This window comes from Mustela nigripes, chromosome 4 (genome assembly GCF_022355385.1).
Source record: "Mustela nigripes isolate SB6536 chromosome 4, MUSNIG.SB6536, whole genome shotgun sequence".
NCBI lineage: Eukaryota > Metazoa > Chordata > Mammalia > Carnivora > Mustelidae > Mustela > Mustela nigripes.
The window spans coordinates 14499396-14526547 of record NC_081560.1 but is presented as its reverse complement, the minus strand read 5'-3'; the positions used below and the strand labels follow the sequence as shown (position 1 = coordinate 14526547).

At 44.7% G+C, this 27152-nt stretch overlaps 1 protein-coding gene across 1 annotated transcript in view; it reads right to left on the bottom strand.

Moving 5' to 3' along the window:
- The window catches only part of ZC3HAV1 (zinc finger CCCH-type containing, antiviral 1), a 59245-nt gene extending 32772 nt beyond the window's left edge, over positions 1–26473 (bottom strand). The window contains exons 1-5 of the mRNA XM_059396316.1: positions 26155–26473; positions 8891–9026; positions 6449–6701; positions 852–1994; positions 311–409 (exon numbers count right to left, since the gene is read on the bottom strand). Of these exons, the coding sequence (XP_059252299.1) occupies positions 311–409; positions 852–1994; positions 6449–6701; positions 8891–9026; positions 26155–26462 (1939 nt within the window). The 5' untranslated portion in view covers positions 26463–26473. The remainder of the gene's footprint in view (positions 1–310; positions 410–851; positions 1995–6448; positions 6702–8890; positions 9027–26154) is intronic.
- Positions 26474–27152: the final 679 nt, after the last annotated feature.

Sequence of the window (27152 nt, the reverse complement as noted above, 5' to 3'; positions counted from 1 at the left end):
GGATATGAAAAGAGGGTCCCTGACAAAGTATATTTCACCTAAACGTGAATCGCAAAAGAAGGAAGTATAATACCACACAGCGATTGGGAACACAGGCTCGCTGGGCAATTTAGAGTCAAAACCCAACTTGGCTACTCTAACCTCTCAGTGCCTCTAGTTTCCACATCTGTGAAATGGGTTAACAACAGAACCTGCTTCTAGGGTTGTTGTGAAGTTTAAAGATGATGCACCTACGTTTCTTGGCAATGCTCCTAATATATAGCAAATGCTCAGTAAATGTCAGCTCCTAGAAAGTCCTTAAGTTACTTACCAACTTGACAGCCCCTACACAGATGGTCAAGACAAATTTCCTTTGAGCCACAATCAGCCATCCTGGAAGAGCTGGTGCTCTCAACGTCCGACGCAAAATCTGTGAAAAAAAGATGATGTGTGGATGCCAATCGTAGGACTTAGACCAAAAATCAAGATACCTGATCTCACAATGGGAGAGTGTATGTAACTGGCACCTTGTTCAAGAAAATTCCAGATTCATGTGTTGCTCATGAGAGCCGAGACAGCCCCTCCATAAAAGCAAACATGAATGTTTGGATCCTGTGAGAGGTATGCTTACTGTTTAACCCATGACCCAACTCCTCCCGTCCTCAGGAAACATGGCAGCGTACCCCACATGATGCAACTATTGGTACTTGTGTCTTCACATCAGTCTCCTCACCAGGACCACCTCTTAACCAAACCCTCTAACTCTGTGCCCTTTAGTAACTACTAGGGAACGTCCCCAGAGAAGCCACCGGCCATAACCGCTCTGCTGCCGACACAAGACATGGCACCTCTGTTGTCCTTCGGTGACTTACATGGAGGATATCTCGGGGTCCTCGCAAGCTCACTGGCGGGGCTAACCAAGACAGGGGCAGAGTTCTGACCATGACTTGCATACACTGCGCTTTTGTCACTTGAGGAGGATGTAGAGGATGGCACCTTGGATGGAGTACGGACTTGTGGTGTGGGGACAGTGGTCTCCCAAGGTGTCGGCACGACCTCGCCTTCCAGATTCTGACTTCCAAAGCACGACGCATTTTTATCCCCTCTGGATGGCAATGTGAAGTCAAAACCAGCGGCCCCGGTTTTACTGACTCTGAAGGTTTCATCCGCAACCTGACTGGAGCTATCTGGTGTGCCGTGGACAGAGTGATTAGCCCACACTGTCTTCTCTCTGCATGGACCATTCACAGATGCCACGGCAGGGTCGTCGCCACCTGCAACTTTGCCAGTGGTCTGGACATTACCGTGAGTGGTTCTGGCGTCCTGACTCCTAGGTAGCGATTTTTCCCTCTGTCCACTGGTTGCAGTTTTGTAACTGAAAGATCTTGTGGAAGTTGTATCTGCGGCCGTTCCATCAACATTATTATTAAAAAGTGGGCCATACTGGACATTCTGCTTCCCGCTTCTGCCCCCGGCGTTCACACCGTCAGAGGACAGCAGGCCCGTGTTCTTCCAGGCCATCATGGCATCGGGTGTCTGTGGAGAACCTGGAGGAGAGCCAGAGGCAGCCTGACTCTGGGAAAACAAACTCTCTCTCCCGGTGCCTTTGCCATTCAATGACGATGCAGGGCCCTTCTGGCTGGAAGCAGGCTTTGAATCGGAAGGGAGGTAAACACTACCTTGATTCCCATAAAACAGATCCTTTGGGCTGCCATTCTCGGAAAACCGCTGGCTTCTTCCCACTTGACTTCTTCCTCTGACATGATCCATCTGAGGCGGGACAGGGGAAGGCTGAGGGCCATCCTGACTTCCCAGATGCACGAACTTGTGGGCCAGGTCCTCTACAGGCACGTCCTCCTGGGGAAGCCTGTGGCCAATCTGATCTGCAGCGGCCGCGCAGGACTTCTGAGTAGAGGCTGAAGCTGACGGAAGAAATTCCATGCTGCCGTGAAAGGATCGGTCTCTGCTCTTGCTTCTTCCTCGGTAGGCCGGGTCTCTGCGGTAGGCCGGAGGACCTGGGGAAAGAAAGATGAAACCAGGAAAATGAGCACAACCAAGTGTGGGTTCTCACCATGGTTCCTCCTCAGCTTCTCCAAATTTGCTATCTGAGTTCTGTCAAATTAGTGTCCCCATCTAGTGTGTCTGCACCTTGAGAAGGGTGTTCAAGATGATGAAGAAATCTGTTGTTCTGCTGGAAGGGCAGGAAACACCACCCCCACGGCCTAGGTTGAGACTCAGAGTGACCCTGGATCTTCTCGACTTCTCTCCAGGGCCTCAGATGTAACCCCCAACCCCCCCAGACTCTTAGGTAGGGCTGTCTACTGTGCTTTGGTTCAAAGTCAACTTTCACCACTCTGACTGAGGGAGATGCACGTGAGTGCAAGTCAGGGGGGACTCTCCACGTCATTAAGATTTTGCCCATATTGTAACAAAGGTTCCCAAACAAATTAAAGATTCATCAATCAACCAATCAATCAATCAATCCACTGTGTTAAGGTCTGATTCCATTTAATCTGGTAGTTTTTCCAGAGTTCTTTGTCTCATCGCCAAATGCCCAAGCTTAACTGAGAAACATCAAAAAGAATTAGCCTCTCTCAAGAAATCGCATGAGTCACACTCCCTGGGAAGAGGAGGGAATGAGGGAGCATGCGTGTTTGTGAGTCTGTGTGAAGAGTGTGTGGGGGAGGTAGGTGTGTGTGTGTGCATGTGTGACATTTGTGTGTGGTGTGTATCATGCTGGGTGTGTATGCACATGTGAGGGGTATATGTGTATGACATATGTGTGGTGTACATGTTTGAGGGCCATTGTATATGTGAAAGAGATACACATGTGTGATACGTTGTTGGTGTGTGAGAGGTGTCTGTCAGTAAGATGTGCGTGTGTGGTGTGTGTGGTGTGAGGTATGTGTGCATGGTGAGAATGCATGTATGTTTGTGTGTGGCATGTACAAGCATGGGGTATGTGTGTATATGTGTAGTATGTGTGTTGTGTGTACCTGTGTGTGGTATATGAGCCATGATATTATGTGTGGGAAGGGGGAAAGAGGGACTTTTCTCCTTCAAACTCAGAGAGCAGCAGTAATAGAGTGGAAGCAAACATCCTTCTCTTGCCAACAAAATAGTTAATTAAGTAAATTAACCAGGAGGGATAATAAAGATCTCTCTCACACACAATGTACTTATTTTGGGAAACTATGCCAGAAAACACCCCTCCAGGGGATCCCCTGTTCAGAGAGCATTGCGATGTAGGAGAAAAAACACCAGAGAGGGGACCAGAACACAGAAGCTCTGCTGTGAAACCTTGGAAATATCCTTATTTATTCACAGTGAAAAACGATTTAAGACTGCTTGTGATAAAAGTCATTTAAAATTTCTGAGACTCAGGGTGCCTGGGTCGTGTACAGTCAGTACACATCCAACTCTTGATTTCAGCTCAGGTCATGACCTCAGGATCCTGGGATCAAGCCCCGCATTGGGCTCCAAGCTCAGCGTGGAATCTGCTTGAGATTCTCTCTCTCTCTGCCCCTCCCACTCATGCTGACTTGCTCTAAAAGAAATAAATAAAATCTTATAAATAAAGAAAAAAATCTCTGAGCCTTGGCCTCCTTATCAACTAAATGAGGTTAATAATACACCTTCCTTTTTTCACAGCTTTGCTGTCAGGAACAATGATGAGATATTTTGGATGAAAAATCCCTGGTTCATAATAAAGCCTGTCTCAAATATAAGGAGGTGTAATGGTTTATTACGTATTCTAGAATCTAAGAATTATGTATTCTATTTGCTTTATAACATTCACCTCTTTCACATCCATTTCAGAAAGACTCAAAAAATTGCAAGGGTTAATATCATTGAACAATGTGAAAATGATCACAAAATGGAACTGATCCCTTCACACCCATTAAGATGACTGTTATCCTAAAAACCGAAAATAACACGTACTGATGAAGAGGTGGAGAAAATGGAACCCTTGTGCGGTGATGGTGAGAATACAAAATGGCGGAGCTGCTGTGAAAATGGGATGACAGTTCCTCAAAAAATTAAACCGAGCATGACCACATGACCTAACAACTCCACTTCCGGGCACATACCCGAGAGAATTGAAAGCAAGGCCTCAAGCAGGTATTTGTAGACCCATGTTCACAGCAGTATTACTCACAACAGCTAAAGGTAGAAGGAACTCGAGTATCCAACCAGGGATGAAGGAACAAACAAAATGGGGCATATACACACAGTGTGGAGCGTTACACAAAGCAAAATAAGCCAGTGTCTCAGAAAGACAAACCCCATACGATTCTATTTATATTGGTCCCTAGAGTAGTCCTATTCATGGAAACAGAAAGCAGAATGGTGGTTCCCAGGGGCTGGGCAGAGGAGGAAGGAGGTGTTGCTTCACAGGTATGCAGTTTCAGTTCTGCAAGATGAACGGAGTCTTAGAGATTGGCTGCAGAACAATGTGAGTGGACTTAATGCTGCGGAACACTTAATAATGGTTCATACATTTCCTGTTCTTTGAAACATATGTTGTATTCACTCTTGTCTGATATCACTTACAGCAAAAAGATGCAATTTATAATTTTTTACTTTTATATAATGCTGTCCAATAAACATTTTTATCTTTAAAAAAAAAAAAGGTTCAGATGGGGGGCACCTGGGTGGCTCAGTCACTAAGCGTCTGCCTTTGGCTCAGGGTCCTAGGATTGAGCCCCACATCGTGTGCCCTGCTCAGTAGGAAGCCTGCCCCTCCCCCACCTTGTGTTCCCTCTCTTGCTGTGTCTCTATCAAATAAATAAATTAAATCTTCTATTTTAAAAATGGTTCATATGGTAAATTTTGCTAGGTATATTTTTACTGCAATTCTTAAATTATATATAATATATATATATATATATTCCTTTTTTTGAAAAGGAAGGATATACTAGGACATGGGTTGGACGAACCTCAAAGACATGAAATGAAATGAAATAAGCCCATCACAAAGTATATATCCTATATAACTCCCCTTCTATGAAAATGTTGGAGAGGTAAAATTCATAGAGACGGAAAACAGAATGGCAAGTTGCTAGGCGCAGGCACGGGAAGGAATGGGGTTATTGTTTACTGTCTACAGAGTTTCAGTTCCGGAAGATGGAAAAGTTCCAGGGACCGATGTGGCGATGGCCAACAACAGTGTGAACATAATACCATGATGTACACTTAAAAATGGCTAAAGGGGGGGGCGCCTGGGTGGCTCAGTGGGTTAAAACCTCTGCCTTCAGCTCAGGTCATGATCTCAAGGTCCTGGGATAGAGCCCCTCAGCGGGGAGCCTGGTTCCTCCTCTCTCTCTCTGCCTACCTCTCTGCCTACTTGTGATCTCTCTCTGTCAAATAAATAAATAAATAAATAAAATCTTTTTTATTTATTTATTTTTTTTTAAAGATTTTATTTATTTATTTGACAGACAGAGATCACAAGTAGGGAGAGAGGCAGGCAGAGAGAGGGGAATACAGGCTCCCCGCTGAGCGGAGAGCCCGATGCGGGGCTCGATCCCAGGACCCTGGGATCATGACCCGAGCCGAAGGCAGAGGCTTTAACCCTCTGAGCCACCCAGGTGCCCCTAAAATCTTTTTTAAAAAATGGTTAAAGGGGTCAATTTTATGTTCTCTTATCACAACTTAAAAGGTAAAAATAAATACATTTTTAAAGAAATAGTATTAAGGACTGTGAATTAAATTGTGTTTGCTTTGCATTAATGCTAGACTTCCTGCATTAATTGTACTGTGGTTATGGAAAAGAGTGGCTCTGTTTTAAGGAAGTGCATGCTTCTATACACAGGTGTACATGCTTCTATACACAGGTGTGATGGCTCCTGAAAGCAGCGTACTCAAACGCTCTGCCCACAAAAAGGTTATGTGTGTGCGTGTCAGTGTTGACAGGTGCACAAAGATGGAAAGAAAGTGACAAAACAATGGCCACAAAACGCTACTGGGACAAAATGATAATAGCTGGGGTGAGGGGGAAGCTTTTGAAAAACAATAGGGACCCCTGGGTGGCTCAGTCCATTAAGTGGCTGCCTTTGACTTGGGTCAGGATCCTAGGATCCTGGGATGGAGTCCCGCATTGGGTTCCCTGCTCAGCAGGGAGCCTGCTTCTCTTTTCCCTCTGCCTGCCACTCCGCCTACTTGTGCTTTCTCTCTCTCTGACAAACAAACAAATAAAATCTCTTTAAAAAAAGAAAAGAAAGATGATAAACATTTGAGCAAACTGGGGGGTGGAGAATGCTTAGCATGCAAATCAAGTTGCAGAATTGCATATATGCTATGATTATAACGCAGTAAAAGTATGCATACGTACAGACAAGGTCTGAAAGCAGCAACAGTCTCATGTGGGGAGGTAGAATGATTATAGGCAAAGTCACACTTCCCTTGTGATTTCAGTTTGTTTCTGTTTCCTCTGTTAATGGAAATGTGAAAAGTGGAAAGCAGTTACCTCTGTGCCCGGAGTGTTTCTTTGGGCTGTGTTTGCTGTTGCAGATGTCCTGGATGTTCTGGACCACGCTGGAGCTGAGCCCGTGCTCCCTCATGATGGCCAGCACCCTTCTGTCCATCAGGTTATGGGACCTGAGGCAGTTGGGGTAGCCGCAGTTCCCTCGGGTGAAGTGCTCGCAGATGTGGAGCCTTTCACACTGTGGATATTTGTTGCAAGTCACTTTTCGACCCTCTCCCTTGTAATTTTTGCATATCTGCAGAGAAAGAAACAGACAATAGCCAGGGACATTAACCCCTTCCCGCATCTACCACAGTCATCAAGGAAAGCCTAAGTCAACAAAAATGTTGGCGGTGAGCAGAGGTACACCGAAGGAAAAAAATACATGGGGTCTTTCGCACTCATTAGATTAGTTGTATTCAACCAATAATTAATTTGGGGTAGAAGAGGACTGCCAGCTGGCTAAACGAGCCGTGAATTTAATCACCCTTTGGAAGAATCAAAGTAAGATATGGCCATGGCCAGCTGCAGAGAGGCCCAAACAAGACCCAAAAGGAGCCCTACATTACAAAGGAACCCCAAAGAGGAAGGTTATCGAGTCATTCTGCAATTGAGGGGGAGACCTGGCTAGCTCAGATGGTAGAGCATGTGACTCTTGATCTCAGGGTTGTGAATTCGAGCCCCACATTGGGTGTGGAGATTACTTAAAAATAAAAATTTTTAGGAAAAAAAAAAAAAAGAAAAGGACCTGTGGGTCTCCCTTGCAGCTGTTGTCCCTGCAAGGCAGAACATGACCAGGGTTCTCAAAAGGTCAACTAAAGAAGGTAATTTTTCTATTTCTATGTTAATAGCCCTGCAGACATGGAGTTCTTACTGAAAAGAGGACATACGGATTTCTCGCTGAGGTATTGTTGTGGAGGCCGGACCGTACGACACAGGACAAGAAGCAGCGGATTTCAAAGTCCAAAGCCCCAGCCCTGGACCCAGCTCTGTGACGTCACCTGAATTACCTACTCCCCGCGCCTCTGTCTCCTTTGCTGTGAAGGAGCAAAATATTTGCTCTGTCCTCCTAACCCAATGTATTGAGTGGATTACATAATAAAATATGTAAATGTCCAAAATATAAAATGCACTGCCCATGTTTGAATCGTTACACAAAAGAATCCCAAAGATCAGAACATTTATAAACTGTTCCAACAGATGGAGCAGGCCGGATCCTCCTGGTTCGCTGCGATCTCTCTGGGAGGCAAGGGCCTTCAGACTCTAGCAACGACAATTTAGGTACGCAGACAATTTCGAAAACCTGATTCAAGTAGCTATCACTGCTCTCATGCCTAGTATTCAGATTTTAGACTCTAGACCAGCAGGGTTCTAAGTGGGGTCCCTGGAAACTTGCTGGAAATGCAAATCCCCAGACCCATCCCCACGTCTACAGTCAAGACCACCCGAGGTGGGGTTCAGCACTCTGATGTAACAAACCAGGTGATTCTGAGGCTCACTACAGTTTGAGAACCAGCGTCCTCAAGGCTCTGGCAGAAAGAGAACGATTCGCAACTTCACAAATGACACCTTGGTTAATGATCCTAGGACGGTTCTAATGAGTAGGTAAGAATGCTCCTGGCCTTGATTAGGACAGGACCAATGACAGCATTTCTACGTTTAATAAGCACATTGACATTTTACAAGCTTATAAACCAGGAAGTCAGGTTTACCGGATGCTTTTATGTTCTCACACTGCAAGGCACAGCGAGGAAGTGTGAACTCTCAGAGGTCTTGTCCACTGCTGCCTCCAACATTTAATTCAGTGCCCACCATTTGCAGGCTCCTAAATGTCAGTCGAACGAATGCACAACCGCAAATGACGTTGAGACCCAGAAGGAGTCCCTGCTTTGTGCCAGATCACACAGAGTCAGGACCGTGAAACTACTCAGCTTACTCTTGTTAAGAAAATATGTATGGACAATATGCAGATGAATGAGTGTGGCTGGGTTCCAATAAAACCTCATTCGAAAACCAGGTGGCAGGCCAAATTTGGCCCCTAGGCCATACTTTGATGAACTTGGATCTAGACTGTCAAGTGACAGAGAAATAAAATGACATTTCATTTGAATCACTCCATTTTGAGGTTTCATTGGTGCAACAGCTTTGCCTATAATCCTCAACCAATATACCCTATTGTCTTCCAAAACCTCAATTCAAAGACCATCTCCTTCCAGGAAGCCACCTAGATGGACAGCATCCCCTAGTCCTTTATCTTCAGGTCACTTCAAATAGGAAGGAAATTGCTGGAATCTTTAGGTCACTGAGCAACAGTCACCTGTTGACTGCTCTCTGCAGAGCCTGGTGGTAACTTTGAGTCCTTTGTGCTCCTATTCCAACACATCCATGACCCAACACGGCCGCTCAGACCCTCCTTGCTACTTCAACTAAGGAATCGTAACTTACCTCAGGCATAAAAAATGGGTCACTTTGGAGGAGGAGCACAGCTAATTCCTTTTGGTTCAGTCCAGAGAGCTCATGGTTTTTCAAGACCTTGAAGTTCTCTTCTGAGAGAACGTTGTGAGAATATTTGCACAAATTCCTGGAAAAAGACAACAATCGTCAGTGTTTCCATGACACAGAAGTAAAGAAAACCAAATCATCCAGGGAACTCTCAGCTATTGGTGCCCACATCCTTTGGTAACTAATCCTGCTTAGAGAACACGTTTTAAAAATATAAATTGATGAAACAGTGGGGGTACAGGGGATGTATTTTTAAAAGATTTTATTTATTTGTTTGAGAGAGAGGGAGAGAGTGTGTGTGTGTGCACACTCAGGGAGGAAGACATGGGGGCTCGATCCCACAACCCCAAGATCACAACCTGAGCAAAAACCAAGAGTCAGACGCTCAACTGAACGAGCCACCAGGTTCCCCAACACTGTATTTTTTCCACAAATTATACACATCTGTATTTCAAATTGCTGCAATGCTTCTTTAAACAGTATCTCCTCCAATATACATTATTAGGGGGAAAAACTGACAAAGAAACGAAAATCAATTTATTGGAAATGATTGCCCACTGAGGGACAAAGATGAATTAGGGAATACATCTATGGACTTGGGGCACCTGGGCTGGTTCAGTCCATAGGGCATATGACTCTTGATCTCAGGGCTGTGAATCTGAGTCCCATGTTGGTTGCAGAGATTACTTAAAAATAGAATCTTAAAAAAAAATATGTGTATGGACGGACAATAAAAGTGAATGAGAAACGAGATTCCATTTATCAGTTTTTTAATATTTTATTTATTTGAGAGAGAGAGAGCATGAATGGGGAGGGTGGGCAGAGGGAGAGGGAGAAGCAGACTCACCACTGAAGAAGAAGCCCAATGCGGGGCTTGATCCCAGACCCCTGGTATCATGACCTGAGCTCAAGGCAGACCTTTTAAAGATTTTGTTTGTTTGTTTGTTTGTCTGTTTGTTTAACAGAGAGAGAAAGAAAGAGACAGCATGAGAGGGGGAAGGGTCAGAGGGAGCAGACTCCCCACTGAGCAGTGAGCCCAATGTGGGACTCGATCCTGGGACTCCAGGATTGTGACCTGAGCTGAAGGCACTTGCTTAACCAACTGAGCCGCCCAGGTGCCCCTACTTATCAAATGTTTTAATGATACAAAATTATCCATTGCTTTCTTTCTCCTATGTCTTATATACCAACGTATACTTATATGATCTGTGACTACAAAGAAATGGAACAAGCTCTTAGTTGCATGTTTCAAAACAACTCTACAGAAAAAGAAATAGAAATCCCTGTACTTTAAATCATCAACAGCCTAGCTCCGCACTGTCCAGGAGAGCACACTCTATGATCATGGAATTGTTCTATAATCTGAGCTCTCCGAATATGGCTATCAAGCATTTGAAACACAGCTAGCAATGCTTCAGAACTAAATTTTCCATTTTACCTTATTTTAATTAATTTAAACTCGAATAGCCACCTGGAACTAGTGACTACCATCCCAATGGCAGAGACCTAGGTCTTCAGTGTTCAAAGTGTAGTGGGAGAACCAGTAGTATCAACCATGGCCACAGAGCTTGTCAGAAATCCAGAGTTTCAGGCCCCACCCTAGTTACACTGAATCAAAATCTGCCTTTCAACAACATCCCCAAATGACTTAATGACATTAAGGTCCTTAGATCATTGAGAAACCCGGATAGTCATGTTGTTTTCATTAGACAAAAGTAATTGGGCAGTTATCAGTGTCCACATAACAAAATAATTCCAGTTTTTGACTTACATACACTACCCACAATTATAGCCAACGTCCTCAGCTTTATGGTTTTAATAGTTATTAATATGACAGATATTAATATTTTCTAGTTTGTAAAACCATCATCAAATTATCAGGTGGTTAAGTATGGCTGGTTTTCACTATATAAATAGCATGGCTACAATTACCTTTGTACAAATAACTTCCCATCTTCTACAATATTCTCCTGGGATTTATTCCTTTTATTCCTTTGGGACTATTGCCTCAAAGGACAAAATAATTTTCTTGGCAGCTTGTTTCACTTTGATCTACTGCTCTCCAGGAAACATACCAGCAATCTGTGAGTGTGTCTATTTCCTGCAAGCACATTAACAAGGAGTTTTATCACCTTTGCTAGTTCAGTAGGTATAAAATAGACTTGTGCTTTAAATTTGAAATTTATTTATTTAAAAGACTGAAATATTACCAAATGTTGGCTTGATGTTTATAGTTCCTTTCCCTTACTTCCTTACTATTTGTTCATATTTTTTAACTGTCTGTAGTAGGGAACGGTTACTGACCTACAGATTTGTAACTGTTCTTTATACTTTTAAAAATTATTACCAGCTTGTTTATTTCAAATAGTTTTGCATTTTTTCTCTTTTTACCAAGAACTTTAATTAAGGTTGCTGTTGCTAAATTTTTATGTGATCAGACCCTTCCAATTTTCTTTCATGGTCCTAATAATTTTTTTAAAGAATTTTTATTTATTTATTTGACAGGGAGAGAGAGAGACAGAGAGAGAGGGAACACAAGCAAGGGGAGTGGGAGAGGGAGAAGCAGGCTTCCCACTGAGCAGGGAGCCTGACGCAGGACTCAACCACAGGACCCTGTGATCATGACCCAAGCTGAAAGCAGATGCTTAACAACTGAGCCACCCAAGGGCCCCTCTCTTTCATAATTTTAATACTTGAGGTCTTAATTCCTCCACTATAGTAGAATAACTATAGTAAACCATTTTGTTTCACTTGTAAAAGAGATATCTTCAACTATAATTCTTTAAAACATCTGGAGCTTATTATGACAAATTGTGTCAGAAAGGGAGAGAAATGCTTTATATCAACTTTTCTGAATAATAATCCTATTCTTTTTTTTTTTTTTAAGAGGGAGGGAGGAAGGAAGTGACAGAGGGAGAAGGAGAGAGAAAATCTTAAGCAGGTGCCATGCCCACCCAGCACGGAGCCCCATTCAGGGCTTGAACTCACAATCCTAAGATCATGACCTGAACCAAAATCAAGAATCAGATACTTAACAGACTGAGCCATCCAGGTGCCTCTCAATGATAATTGTATTAAACAGGATTCCTCTCGTATTATTCTGTAATTCTGGACTATTTTGTGTTAATCTTGTAACTTAGAACTCTTGGAATCTCTATTGGGATTTTATCAATCTATAGTTCTGCTTTAAATCTAATACAACTTAAATCTCCTTTGTGCCATATTTTAAATATTAAAGAATAATTTATCACATCATTGGCTTACTCCTTTTCCAAAAACTCTTTAGTGTGCTTACCTGTTATTTTCTCTATATAAATTTTACTAAGGTTTTGTCAATTTCCATACAAATATCATATTGAGAATCTAATTTGTGTTAACTCCTTAAATTAGATCAGATATTATGTCATCTTAACTACGTTAATCTTCTGGTTCCAAAACAGAAACACTCTCTCCATTTATTCAAGTTTTCTTTTTCTTTTTTTTAAGATTTTTTTTCTTTATGTAACAGAGAGAGAGATCACAAGTAGGCAGAGAGGCAGGCAGTCGGGGGGGGGGGGGGGGGGGGGGGGGGGGGGGGGGGGGTGTAGGCGGGGAGCAGGCTCCCCGCTGTGCAGAGAGCCTGATGTGGGGCTTAATCCCAGGACCCTGAGATCATGACCTGAGCTGAAAGCAGAGGCCTTAACCCACTGAGCCACCCAGGCGCCCCTCAAGTTTTATTTTTCTTATGGAGAATTACAATCTTTCTTTTAATAGTTTTCTTTCATTTCCCAAATATTAAACATTCATCTATTGCCACTATTTTTTAGTTGTTTGTCACCCATAAGCAGAAATGCAAACAACTTTGCAAAACCATCTTAATGAAGCTGATAATTTTTTTTTTTTTTTTTTTACGGACAGAGATCACAAGTAGGCAGAAAGGCAGGCAGGGGGCGGGGGAAGCACACTCCCTGCTGAGCAGAGAGACCGATATGGGGCTCAATCCCAGGACCCTGGAATCATGACCTGAGCCAAAGGCAGAGGCTTTAACCCACTGAGCCACCCAGGAGCCCCATGAAGCTGATAATATTTTTAATGTGACCATCTAGATAAAAGTTATTCTCTAAAAATTAATCTTTAAAAGTCACTTATTCTGGGGTGACTGACTGGGGCGCTCACTCAGTAGAGCACATTTGAGCCCATGTTGAGTATAGAGATTACTAAAAAGTGGGGGGGGCACTATTCAAATGCTGGTCTGGGTGTAAGGCGTTTCTGAAACCCTCTGGAGTTGCCTTCAGATCTAGCTATGGAACTGCCTTCAGAAAAAAAAAAAAAAAATCACAGAATCAATGATTGTGTCTGCTACCCTCTAAGCCCTCAAGAACCAACCAGCCCTCCCATGCACTTTCCTTCATAGAGAAGTCCAGGGCAGCTGAGCAGGCTCCGGTGACAGCCTCTATTCTAGCCATTTCCTCAGGCGGGCCTTCTGCGTCTCTGGCACTCCTTGATAAAGCTGACTTCAGCTCTCTCAGCTTGCTTTGGGGTTCTGTGGTTTCCGATAAAACTGCTCCCAGCAGTCCCCACCAGGACCCTCTGCAGCTGGGCTACAACTCCACCTTATCACTCCTCCCACCCGCCATGGGAGGGGGGAATCTGGAGAGAATCGACATTGAGGGGGAGGGGGTCCTCGGCCTCCAGTCCAGGCAGAAAACCGCTCTATCAACAGATGAATGGGAGACTCCTTAGCTAGAAGGCCCCTCACTCCACTGGCCAGAGCCATTAATGATCCCCCCCCTTGCTACTGATGAATCACAGAACTCTACCTCTGAAACTAATAATACACTGTATGTTAACTGATTGAATTTAATTTAAAAAAAAAAAAATGATCCCCTTGCTGTGGAGCTGAAAATGACCTCGGTGAAATAAACACCCCACCATTCTGTCTCTGAGATACATGACAACTGTTCCTGGAAAGGAACTGAGAATCTTTGCTTTCTCTTTAGTCTCTAATGCAGACGTTGTCCGACCACCCTTGCCAAGACGATGGCCCCTCTCTTATGGCAGAATCAGAATCACGGAAGAGGACCCAGCCCCTCTCCAGGTCACAGCTAGATGCAGCAATGGTCCTACCTGTCCTAGCTGAGAAGAAGTAGGGTACTTCCAAGTTCCCCGAAGTCAACATTTCCTGTAAATAACTAGAGGCCACCAGGCAGCCTAATGGTTCTATCCAGAACCCCGAGTCTCCAGACTTTCCGTGCTCACCCAAGACAATCACGTCTGGCACTGAGCTGGCCGGGTCCTTGCTGCAGTCTGTCTGAAGGAGGCTCAGTTTCACCATCACTTTTCACCTCTACCCTCAGGCAAACTGCTTACTCCTCTAATGTCCTCTGGGACACTCACTCTGTACCCAGCTTCAGTCGGCAACAACTACGTCTAGCCTTGGTCTCTAACCAACAGTGTCCTCCTGGGGAAACCCTGCTCCATTTTCCTACATTCCCTGGGCTGCTCCCCACTTCTCAGGGGCTTTTCTCTTTGCCTAATTTTCCCTTTGCCTAATTTCATACTGGTCTGCCACGAGGGTGGGGCAGTTCGTGCTCATCTCCTCCGGAGCCAGCCAGGGAGGACGAAACTGACGTTTATTACATGTTTACTAAGTGACAGGAACTCTCCATCTGATATTTAATAAGTAACATGGTACGCCTATGAGGAAGCAGTTTACTTTTTACTTTGGGAAACTGAGGCTGATAAAATGAGAAATCAAAAATGAAATAAAATGAGGAACTCCAAGGTAACTCAAATAAGAGGAAGATCTGATGAGTGAACCCCCATCTCAAAACAAAACAAAACAAAGCAAAAACACAGAATCTGGAAAAACAAAAGCAGATCAAAACTTTTCCAAACCAAAAAGGTGGGAGAGGAGAAGGAAAAAAAAAAAAAAAGCCCATCTGGATGATTTAAAGCACTGTTCCCAATGCACGTGAATCTGTGAAGGGTGGAACTAGGCACACGGCACGACAGAAACTACTTCTTAGGACTGGTGTTGGGGAGACAAGTTCAGCAGAACCCGCCACTATTAGGGCTTGACGGAGATCGTGACTTAGGTTGAAGGCAGCAGAAGCTTCCTTCCCACCTCCTGCTCATCACTAAGCCAGTGGTTCTCCAAGTGAGGTCCCCAGACTAGCATCACTGGGAAGTTGTCAGAAGTCAAATTCTCAAGCCCCATCTCAGCTACTGGCTGGGTCTCAAACTCTTGGGGTGCGTCAGAATCTTCTAGAAAGTTTGCTAGGACACAGATTACTGGGCTCCACCCCCAGAGTTTCTGATAGGTGGGTGGGTCTGGGGTGGGGACTGCAGATGTGCACTTCTGACAAGGGCCCAGGTGATGCTGCTGCATGTCAGGACCAGGGCTCCACCTGGGAAGATGGAGACTTGAGCTGCCTTCTCCGGGGAAAGGCAAGTGAGCGCACAGTGGCAGGGGCTCCCCCCTTCCCAATTCCCTCCCAACACCCGCCCCCAGCCTCATACAGAGAAGAGCTCTCCTACAAACCATTATGAACTGCCCAGGGGAAAACAAGGGTTTGCAGAATTCTGCCTGCACTTGGAGCAGATAAACTTCAAACAGCATGAGCTGGGATAGGAGATGATAACTTAAAAAAAAAAGGAGCAAAGATGGCCTTGGAAGAACATAATCGTCTCCTTTTCAAGAATCTCTGGCCAAAACCTAAAAACAAATGACCTTTTTACGTTTCTCTTCCAGTCACAGAACAAAATGTTATTTTAACCCAGGCAATAAATCCTCCCCCACACCTTGGAGGAGGGCTGGGCAGCAGAGTGGCTCTCATCCCTGGCTACACATAATAATCAACTGGGGAGTGTTTAGAAACACCTAAGCCTAACCCTCGAAGACTGACTTAATCGGAGAGGGGGGACAGGTGATTCCACCGTGCAGCGGGAACTGAGAATTGCTAGTTGGACTCGTCCGATCAGAGTCTAAGCTCGGTTCCAGAGCTAGAAGGTCACCTCAGAGCCCTTGTGCTTCCCAAGCTGGTCAACACAGAGCCAGCTCTGGGCTCCATAACCAGACCAACTGGGAAAAGATAACAATCTTGGGGGGTGGGTTTGACAGTAATTTGTCTCAAAATACCCCTCCCCTTCTCCACTCACTCCCTCTGCTCCCCAACACCTTATGGACAGGGGCTGATAAAAACAAAGATAGAGTTGATTTGTAAAGAAAATAGGAAACAGGAAACAGCTCACCATGCTATAAACCAGGGGGGAAAGGAACCAGGAGGTGTAAAAGATAAAATCTAGCAAATGCTGGCCTAAAGAGGAAAATGTCACTGATCAAAAACAACCGTAATGAAGTATTATTTCAAAGCCATGAGACTCCCGTTCCCTATGTCTGTACTGCCGATGTTCAAGGTTAAACCGCCAGGCTACTAGAGATAGGGGTGGCTCTGTGAATCTGGGAGTCCTGGGGAGAATTGGAGTGGGCCAATAGAGAGCACCAGAAGCAGGATAAGGGACCGTGTAGGGAAAGAGAAAGCGTGGGGCTGAAGAAAGGAGATGACTCTAGCCACGACTGCGCTATCCAGAACCTACAAGGTGCAAAGAAGAGCAGGCCGGCCAACTGCGGCCACAGAGCGAACTCCAGGTGCACCTGCTACAGACAGGAATGCACCTCGTTGGCTGCAAGACTCTGGGCAGCAGAGGGCAACAGGAGAGGACCACGCCTACAGAGGATGGGGGTTGGAAGGAACCAAGGACCTGCATGTAGTCTACTGCACCAAGAGTGGGGCACCCAGAAATCATCTCTCTGTCACTGCAGAGAATGCCTCCCATCCCCAGTGCTCCGAGTTAGTGTTGCCCATTAGAATCACCTAGGGAGGGGCGCCTGGGTGGCTCATTGGGTTAAAGCCTCTGCCTTCGGCTCAGGTCATGATCTCAGGGTCCTGGGATGGAGCCCCACATCGGGCTCTCTGCTCAGCAGGGAGCCTGCTTCCTCCTCTCTCTCTCTGCCTGCCTCTCTGCCTGCTTGTGATCTCTCTCTGTCAAATTAATAAATAAAATCTTTAAAAAAAAAAGAATCACCTAGGGACTTCTAAAAAAGCTCAGTGCCCTCGTCATACTCCAGACCCAATAAATTGGAACCTGTTGCGGGGGAGGAGCCGGGCTTCGGGATTCTTTTTAAAGACTCCTCAAGTCATTCCAAAGGGCAGCAGAGTCTGGGAACCATCTCCCTAAGTCCACATCAGGACTGAGAAAAGGCGTAGGAAGCGAAGAGTAAAGGTTTCCGGGGTGCTGGTGGTTTTGCCAGAATCTTGATGATTAGACAAAGGGAGCCCCCAAGATCCTCTCCTCACAAAGGTCCCTTCCCTTCTCCTCCTGCCGTACTTCCTCAACATGAATCCTTTTGGAAGTAAAGAGAAAGATTCAAATAGACTAGAGAGAAAGACTAATAAACTGGTTTGAAGATTCCTTTCGCGGGAAAGAAAGGGGCAGAAGCCTCTAGAACAGGCTGTTTGCCACAGAGAGCATGTGCTCAATAAGTATTTGTTGAGGGAGTGGCAAGAATGCCCCACGTCCCCGTGTGTCCTGCGTCCCCGTGTGACCAGTAACAGGTCACCCTAACCTTGGAGAAAGCAATCCTTTTCTTCAACTCCTGTTTACTCTGCACAAAAGAATCCATCCCACTTCTCTTTTATGCCCTCAGAGTCCGAAGCACATATAACCCCGCTTTTGCAATCTGCCAGGAAGCACACCCCTGCAAAAGAATCCTAGGCGAGGCCGAAAATGCAGATCCTCAGGCCCAATCCACCCTCCCCAACCACCCCCCACCGCCGCCACCGCAAAACTGGAATCTTTGATGTGGGACATGGAAATCTGCGTTGAGTAAGCTCTCCCCCAAGTGATTCAGATATATATCAAAGTCTGAGACGCACTGCTCCAAAGCTGGTTACCTACCACACCCTAGGAGCTATCCAAAACTGATACCTCAGGGTACAGCCAAAAAAAAAAAAAAAAAAAAGTTACAACTCTTTATATACATTTTTACTTAAAAAAAGTAAAAAATTATTGCCTGAGCTATAAGAGACAGAGACGTAGGGAGGATAATCGGTTAACTCAGAAGGTGCACAAGATGACCTTTAGAACAGAAATTTTCTTTTTCCTTTTTCTAATAGAAATTGCCTGTATCCATTGGTGTATAACCAATGGGGTATATCCATTCATCAAGACTCTTCAGCCTGGAGATGCTGGGGTGTCTCATTCGGTTAAGCGGCTGCCTTCGGCTTGGGTCATGATCTCAGCGTCCTCAGATCAAGTCCCACATCCGGCTCCTTGCTCCGCAGGGAGCCGGCTTCTCCCTCTGCCTCTGCCTGTCACTCTGCCTGCTTGTACTCTCTATCTCTCTGATAAATAAATAAATAAAATCTTAAAAAAAAAAAAAAAAAGGGACGCCTGGGTGGCTCAGTTGGTTGGACGACTGCTTTCGGCTCAGGTCATGATCCCGGAGTCCCGGGATTGAGTCCCGCATCAGGCTCCCAGCTCCATGGGGAGTCTGCTTTTCCCTCTGACCTTCTCCTCGCTCGCTCATGCTCTCTCTCACTGTCTCTCTCTCAAATAAATAAATAAAATCTTTAAAAAAAAAAAAAAAAAGACTCTTCAGCCTGGATACTTTTAAATGGGTTCGTTCTACTGTATGTAAATCATAGAAAGTTGATTTTAAATGTTTTTTAAAAGATGAAAACAAGTGAGTCAATATTTAAGATCCAAATTAAGAATTAACGTTAGTTATGTGATTTTTAAGTAAATACATACATAATCAGAGTACATGCTCAAAATGTTCTCTACGGAGAGGGCTTTAGAATCAAAATGTTTGAAAACTATTCCCCTAGGTGACCTGATGCTCTGAGTGGGTGTGAAACAGATGAAAAACTTTCTCAGGGAGGAGGAGCAAAAAAGATGGCAAAACAGGGCTCTGCTCTCTCCTCAAAACCCAAGTCCAGCTCCTCTGCTCCGACTTAGTGAAACTGACTCTTCACTGGGCCTGAACTCCTAAGTCTTCCTGGATTCTTTTACTCCTTTTCACCCTCATTCTGGGGCCTTGCCAACCCCAGAGTAGCCTATATAGGTAAAGATCAAAGACACCTGTTTGGAAGTAAATATGGCCAGGAACTATAAGCAAATTAGAACCCTTTTACAGAAGGAAAACAACCCTGCATTCATTTTCTCTGTTCACTTTGGCCATCTCTCCATTACGTAAAAAGTAGAAAGTATTTTGTTGGCAGATGCTTCCTTGTCCCTCACTCAACATTTCATCAAGATTCACACTATCCTATCACTCATAATGTCCTTACGTCCCTTAGCTTAATTTCTGCAGAAAGCGGCAGGAATTGAAAGTCAGAATCAGCCAAGTGAAAATAAACATGAAGCAAATCTAAAAAGGGAATAGAAATTCCCAAATGATTCCGATGGGGCACGCCCCCCTCTGGGCCCTGATACCGCCATCAACCTGACAGCTAGACTTGGCGGACAGAGCACACTCAGTAACTGAAGGGACTTCCGGGAAGACTCCAGCTCTGCAAATACACCACACAGATGACATGTGACATGCAAAAGTAAAAGGCAAACCTTCAAAACAAGTGTCAAAACTGTGTCTGGCTAGACACAGTAGGACAAATACTGTATGATTCCATTTGCAAGAAATATCCAGAATGAGGCAAATCCATGGAGACGACAGGTAGATTAGAAAGGGGTGGACAGGAGAGGGGAGAACAGGATGACTGCTGATTGGTGTAGGGTTTCTATGTGGGCTGAGGAGAATGTTCTGGAACCAGAGAATGGCAATGATTGCATATCATGAACATACTTATCGCCATTGAACTGTATGCTTCCCACCCCCCCCCCCCCCGCCACCACCCAGTCTGGAGGTCATTCTTCTTTTTTTTTTTTTTAATTTTAATTCCAGCATAATTAATACACAGGGCTATACTACTTTCAGATGTCTGTTTAGTGATTCAGCAGTTCTATCCATTTACTCAGTACTCATCAAGATTAAGTATGAACTATGCACTTGGAAATGGCAGGGGGAGTAATACAGGGATACTGGTCAAAGGATGCAAATCTTCAGTTATAAAATGAATATATTCTAGAGACCTAAGGTACACCATGGTGGCTATAGATGATAATACTGTATACTTGAAATCTGCTAAGAACTCTGCTACTTTCTTAGATCTTAAGTGTTCTCATCATCATCATCAAAAAAAAAAAAGGCATAAACTTTCTTAGATCTTAATTGTTCTCATCATCATAAAAAAAAAAAGGCATAAACAGATGAGGAGATAGATAGGGTAATTAGCTTGATTGAGGACATTATTTTACAATGTACACATATATCAAAATATCACAGGGGCACCTGGCTGGCTCAGTCCATGCAGCATGAGGCTCTCGATCTCAAGATCTGGAGTTTGAGTCTCACTTTGGGGGTACAGATTACTTTTAAAAATAAAAACAAAATACCACATTGTATACCTAAGTATATACAATGTTTCTTAGTCAATGGTACCTTATAGAAGCTGAAGAGAAAAAAAGAACAGTATTTATCTCTATCACCTCTAAGATGGGGGAGATAATCAAGAAAGGGAATTCAGGCGTGTCTGGGTGGCTTAGTCAGTTAAACGTTGGACTCTTGATATCGGGGTTCAAGTCCCATGGCAGGCTCCACACTGGGCATGGAGTCTACTTAGAAAAGAGAGAGAGAGGGGCACCTGGGTGGCTCAGTGGGTTAAAGCCTCTGCCTTCAGCTCAGGTCATGATCCCAGGGTCCTGATCAAGCCCCGTATCGGGCTCTCTGCTCAGCGGGGAGCCTGCTTCCTTCTCTCTCTCTGCCTCCTCTCTTGCCTACTTGTGATCTCTGTCTGTCAAATAAATAAATAAAATCTTTAAAAAAGAGAGAGAGAGAGAGAAAGAGAGAATTCGGGGGACAGTTAAATGAGTAATATTGTATTTCTGAAGCTGATTCATGTGTACACAGGTAACTCATTGGATGCTTTATATATTTTCATAAGAGTTAAGTATCACAGGGCGCCTGGGTGGCTCAGTGGGTTAAGCCGCTGCCTTCGGCTCAGGTCATGATCTCAGGGTCCTGGGATCGAGTCCCACATCGGACTCTCTGCTCAGCAGGGAGCCTGTTTCCTCCTCTCTCTCTCTCTCTCTGCCTACTTGTGATCTCTCTCTGTCAAATAAATAAATAAAATCTTTAAAAAAAAAAAAGAGTTAAGTATCACATAATAAAAACTTTAAAGAGAAAATTCTTTTAAAAATTAGAACATTAACATATCATTTTATGGCCTTGGAATTGGATAAACTAAAAAAAATTCTGATAATGCCAAGTGCCAGCCGGCATTATCTTATTATATTATCTTATTATATAAGATGGGGAAACTGGGACTCTAAAACAGGAAACTCTTTGTCAGAATCTGGAAAAGTTGAAGCTGTGCGACCATTCAGCCCAGCAATTCCATTTCCTCATGACCTAGCTACTCTGGAGAAGCACCAAGAGACATGTATATTCTTGACATCAGGATTTTCTACAGCAAAAAAACTGGAAATATCCCAAATGACTGTTCCTGGGGTCACAGGTACTGAACTATGCCAGAAATCACAGAATGAAATACTATACAGCCGTTAAGATGAATAAATTAGATCCTTATGTATCACTAGGGATATATCTCCAAAGCATAACATTGAAAAAAATTCTCAAATATATAAAACAATACTGCATTTTGTACAAGGATACAAACATGTACATGAGGAAATCATAGAATTCACGGAGGGGCAGAAGACACACCATAAATCCTGATAGAGGTTGCTTCTGGGGAGAGAAAGGAATGAGACTAGGAAATAGAAAATAATATTTGGCCTGTTATGGCTTTTATTGTATCTTAAAAGAAAAGCAAAATGAAAAGCCTAAGTATTTCTTATTCTGGGAGGTGAGTTGTAAGCTTATTTATCTTGTATTTTCTTTTATATAAATTTTGTTATGTTTTTAGAATATAGATTAATACTCTGATGCTTGTTATATTATTCTTTGCAGGGCACCTAGGCAGCTCAGTCAGTTAAGCGTCTGACTTTGGCTCAGGTCATGATCTCAGGGTCCTGGGATCGAGCCCCATATCCAGCTCCCTGCTCAGCAGGAAGCCTTCTCTTTCTCTCTCTGCCATTCCCTCAGCCTATGCTCTCTGGCTCGCTCTTTCTCTCTCTCTCTGTCAAATACATAAATAATTTTTTAAAAAGAATATTATTCTTTGCAATCTGCTTTCCCCCCCCCCAATGTATTAAATAGTCAATTAAACCTCTTCCATCTAACTACACCACCCAAAGTTACAAGTAACCAAACAGGAAAGGCATACAAACAGGAAAGAGCCCAAAGGAAACACCCACATTGGCAAAAACCGCAAAGCTAGTTGAAAACACTAGAGAGCCTGCTTCACACAGTTAAACGGTCATGCTTGGAAGGAAAAAACAAAAAAATACAAACAAACAAACACAAAAAAAAACCCAGAAAACAAAAAACCCACTCAACTTGAATTAATGGAAGATCCTACTTCACAGAGTTACTTCCCCACGTTAAGTAGCTTGTTAAGTAATCGTGCTGTTGGATCTGGGTTCAACAACTCTGCCAGCTATCTGCTCTGTGGCCTTCTGGAAATTTCTAACAGCTCTGGGTCTGAATTGACTTCTATTAAGAAAGGATTTATAATATCTACTTCCAGAGTCATGGAAAAGACCATCTTGGACACCATCTCTAAACTGCTTGCCATCATGCTTGATACGTAGTTATTTGTTCAATAAATGGTAGTTAACTGTTTGCATCAGAACTGGGATCAGAACTCCACATATATGTGGGCATATATTTTGGCAAAGCAAATGGAAACATCCCAACTGATGTACCAAAACAAGGAAATACCCAACACTGAAGCAAGCATGTTCACTAAGGTGTACAGCTAAAAGCATTGTGAGAGGGGCACTTGGGTGGTTCAGGTCATGCATGATCCCAGGGTCCTGGGATGGAGCCCCCGCTTCAGGCTCCCTGCCCAGCAGGGAGCCTGCTTCTCTCCCTCCCTCTGCCTGCTGCTCCTCCTGCTTGTGCTCTCTATCAAATGAATAAATAAAATATTTTTAAAATTTTTTAAAAAATAAAACCCATGTAAGAAAGACTAGAACTACAGGATAGATAGGAGAAGTCCTATCTATGAATATAAAGGAATTTTTATATAAAACAGTATAGAGGAGATTTTATAAGTCCAGCAAAATGCAAACTGTCCTCAGGCAACTGATAGAAGTATCACTTGGTCAGCAGATCCCATTAACCTGCAGGAAGTCCTTAGACTCCTACATGTCAAGTTTTAGATTTTATAAATTTCTCAGAAGGGGGAATATTTCTAAAACACACTTGGGGGAAAAAACATATTTTTAAGTTTTGAGTTTAAAAAAAAAAAGTTCTCCCAAGGGCCCTATTATGAGGACAAAATACACTTTAATGGATAAAAATTTGTAATTCTAATTCAAAAGTGATGAAAAAGGAAATAAAAAAATACAACTAGATGAATACATTTAAGAAGTGAAAATTTATCGCTTCACTAAAAGAAAAAAAAAAAACTTTAATGAATTCCCCAGAGGAGCCATCCAAATTTGAAAGACCGAATTAGCCCTGTATCCTATCTCTCCTTTTAAAATACATAAAAGTCCTGGTTAACAACCCAATATAGGAGTTTAAAATGGTTTTGATGTTTCAAACCACACACACAAAAATACAATAATATCCATAAAACAAAAAACTAAAGTTTCTAAAAAAAATAAAGTGTCTAAACATATTGTGTATAAGAAATTGCAAGTTTCTTTACATATGGGTATGTAACATATTTAAACAATTATGGATTATATCTTTGTAGGTTTCTTCCTGAAAATGCAAGTCCTATCATAAGACCATCAGGGAAATTTGAATGCCAACCATATATCAGATTATATTAAAATTGTAATTGCAAAAATTTGTGATTGTTATACTATAGTTATGTTAATAATAAAACAGAGTCCTTACCCTGTAGAGACACTAAAGAATTTACGGAACACATAATCTCCGGGATTTGGTTTAAGATAACACATTAGGCGCTGGGGACAGGGATGGAGGGGGAGAAATAAATGAAACAAGACTGACCATATTTTGAAAACTGTTGACTTGAAATGATGGGTACCTAGCACGTCATCATTCTCTTTTCTGTAATATATTTTGAAACTATCTAGAGTAAAAAATTAAAATATAACATATATATTTAAAACTAAAAGCCAACACTCGTTGAATTTTTAGTAACAGATCAGAAAAGCACCAAAAAAAAAAAAAAGGAAGAAGATAAATCCCTTCAACTCTGCTGTTATTCAGGATAGTACTAGAATGTTCCTTCCCTTTCTATCCTCCACCCCCTGCCCTCTTCATCCTCCCAGATTTCCTGGGTCGCTGTGATTTGGCGGATTCCCTCTATACTCATTCATAATTTACCAAAACTTAGAAACCAACTTTCAATTTGGTGCTTCCCAACATATTCAATAAATATATGTTTTTTCAATAATGGAGCACATTCAGCACTTTTTAAGAAGTTTCACCATTTTGTCCTAAAAAAAAAAAAAAATGTTTTATCTCATCTACCTCATCCATTTAAAACACCAGTCTTGGGGCGCCTGGGTGGCTCAGTGGGTTAAACCCTGTGCCCCCGGCTGGGGTCATGATCTCAGGGTCCTGGGGTCAAGCCCCGCATGGGGCTCTCTGCTTGGTGGAGAGCCTGCCTCCCCCTCTCTCTCTGCCTGCCTCTCTGCCTACTTGTGATTTCTGTCTGTTGGATAAATAAATAAAATCTTTGAAAATAAATAAACAAACAAACAAATAAATAAATAAAACACCGGCCTTTTGTATGCTTTCCTACACACATACTGGGGTGAGTAATCCAAAGGTTTTTGCTAACAAGCACAAGATCAAAAGAGTGATGGCCACCATTTTGGACACCAAGACACCACTTAAAGTTTTTAAGGAGGGGCCAAGTGTAGAAAGTGGTATATCAAGAAAAATGATTGAGCAAGAGTGCACAGGGACAGAAAAGATGGGGAGAAAGACTATGGTCAGAGAGAATCATTCACTAATTGAACAAGCATTCAATCACAAGTGGGATGGATGAGGGAGACCCAGCTGGAAGGGGATAGGAGCCCTCAAGGAAAGGGCTCGGTACTGTGAAGGGTGAAGAAGGGATTGGGGCAGTGCCAGACACCCTCCCCTGGAGGAAAGAGGATGAGTGTAACCGGCTGGCAGCACATCCAGGTACAGATGTTGCTCGGACACTGGGGAAAGAAGAACCCAGAGGTAGCAGGAAGGCGGAGGCAGCCCATATACTCATGGGAGCCATCTTTGTAGATGTGACAGCTGAACCCAAGGGAGTGAGCTCTCCTCGGGAGAGACTGGGAAGACAGGTCAAAAGGCTTAACCCAAAACCTCGGGGCACACTATACTAAAGAGGCAACAAATGAACAAGTGGAAACCCAGAAGCAGCTGCCCGGGAGAGCCGCCGCACTCTTTCAAAGCGGTCCCAAGAGCGGGCAGTCACCCGCTCAAGCCACCACGGAGAACTTGGGGCAGGAGCGCTGGGAGAAGACACTACTTCATCGGTAACCTCGAAGAGGACCATTCTGGCCAGGTGGTGCGGACTAGCCTCAGAGATCAGGGAGGTAATAATGAGGGGCATGGAGGGGGCTGGGAACCGAAGGCCAAGCGCAGGGCCAGCTCGCTGCGGCACAGACAATCCGGGCGCGGAAAGGGACGACGGTAGCACAGAGGGAAAGACTCACGATTCCACACAGGGGAGGCGTTTCCCTTCCTTCCCAAACCTGCCTCTGAATGCTCTAGACCCAGGCTGACCCAAAACTACTGTATTCCTCTGGGGGTGGGGAGATGAGCGTGGTCTTCCCCGGGGCGATGGGGAGTTAGCCAAATCGAGGACAGGTGTGGAGGCGCTGGGCGCAAAGGAACCGCCAAGTGCAGGAGCGCTGGCGGGGCCGGGGAAGCACAGGCGCGAGACTGGAGGTACGAGGTCCCCACGAGGGCGCGCCCCTCGCGGAGCAGCACCCCTGAGAGTGCTCCCAGACCTGAGCCTTGCGAAGCCGCCACCCCCTCCCTCTCGTGCACTCACCGATCCGTCTGCGTATAGTTGCACCGACCCAGCAGGTTGAGCTTGCAGAGGTGCAGGTCTTCGCAGGGTCTCTGGCAGAACTTGCGACGGCAGACCCGGGCTCGCGTGGTGGCCACCACGGACCGGGTGATCCCTTCCCTGCCGCCCGTCTCCAACAGCACGAAGCGGTCGGGCCCAGCCTCCTCCAGCACCTCGAGGAGCTGCCCCTCCGGGAGCCTTATCTCTTCGAGCAGCGCGTCCAGGGCCATGCGGCCCCCGTGGGCGCACAGGACTTTGGTGATGAAGCAGCACACCTCCGGGTCCGCCATGGCGCGCTGCGCTCTCCGGCCGAGACGCCGGACTCTGCTCCGGGGAGAATCGAAACTTACTGGAGTCCGGGGGCGGGCGCGGGCGGTGCGCGGGCGGTGCTCGGGCGGGCGCGCCCCGGGCCAGCGAGCGCGCGCTCCTCGCCGCCGTTAGCCGAACCAGGCGCTTTCGCTTTCCTGCTCGGCCCGGGGTCGAGAGGCCAGAACTCACCCACCCGAGCCCGGTGGCAGGCTGCAGGTCACCCGCGACGGCCGCCGAATGCGAAGAGAGTGGACGGCGCGCGCCGATATGCGGGCCACCGCCGCGACTGACCGACCCCTCGATCGCTTCTGGGCTCCGCGAGGGTGACGTTCCCCAGCTGGAGCCCGCGAGGCTTCTTCCGAAAGAAGAGAAACTAAAAGTGATCTGGGGCTCTGGTGGAGTTTTTATAAGCCAGCCCAAGTGGCGAATGACGCGCGTCTTGGGAGCCCCCTTGAGGAGGTTTCTGTTCTCCACCCCACCCATTCCGGGAAAGCACAGAACGCAGCGCGCAGGGCTGGGCACCCTACCTCCGTTAGAAGCCAATCTTCTCTACGACTCCAAAGCTTCGATGCTACGATCCTCGATCTGTACTTGGGGAAGTAATGCTGCGATCCTCGATCTGTACTTGGGGAAGTAATGCTGCGATCCTCGATCTGTACTTGGGGAAGTAA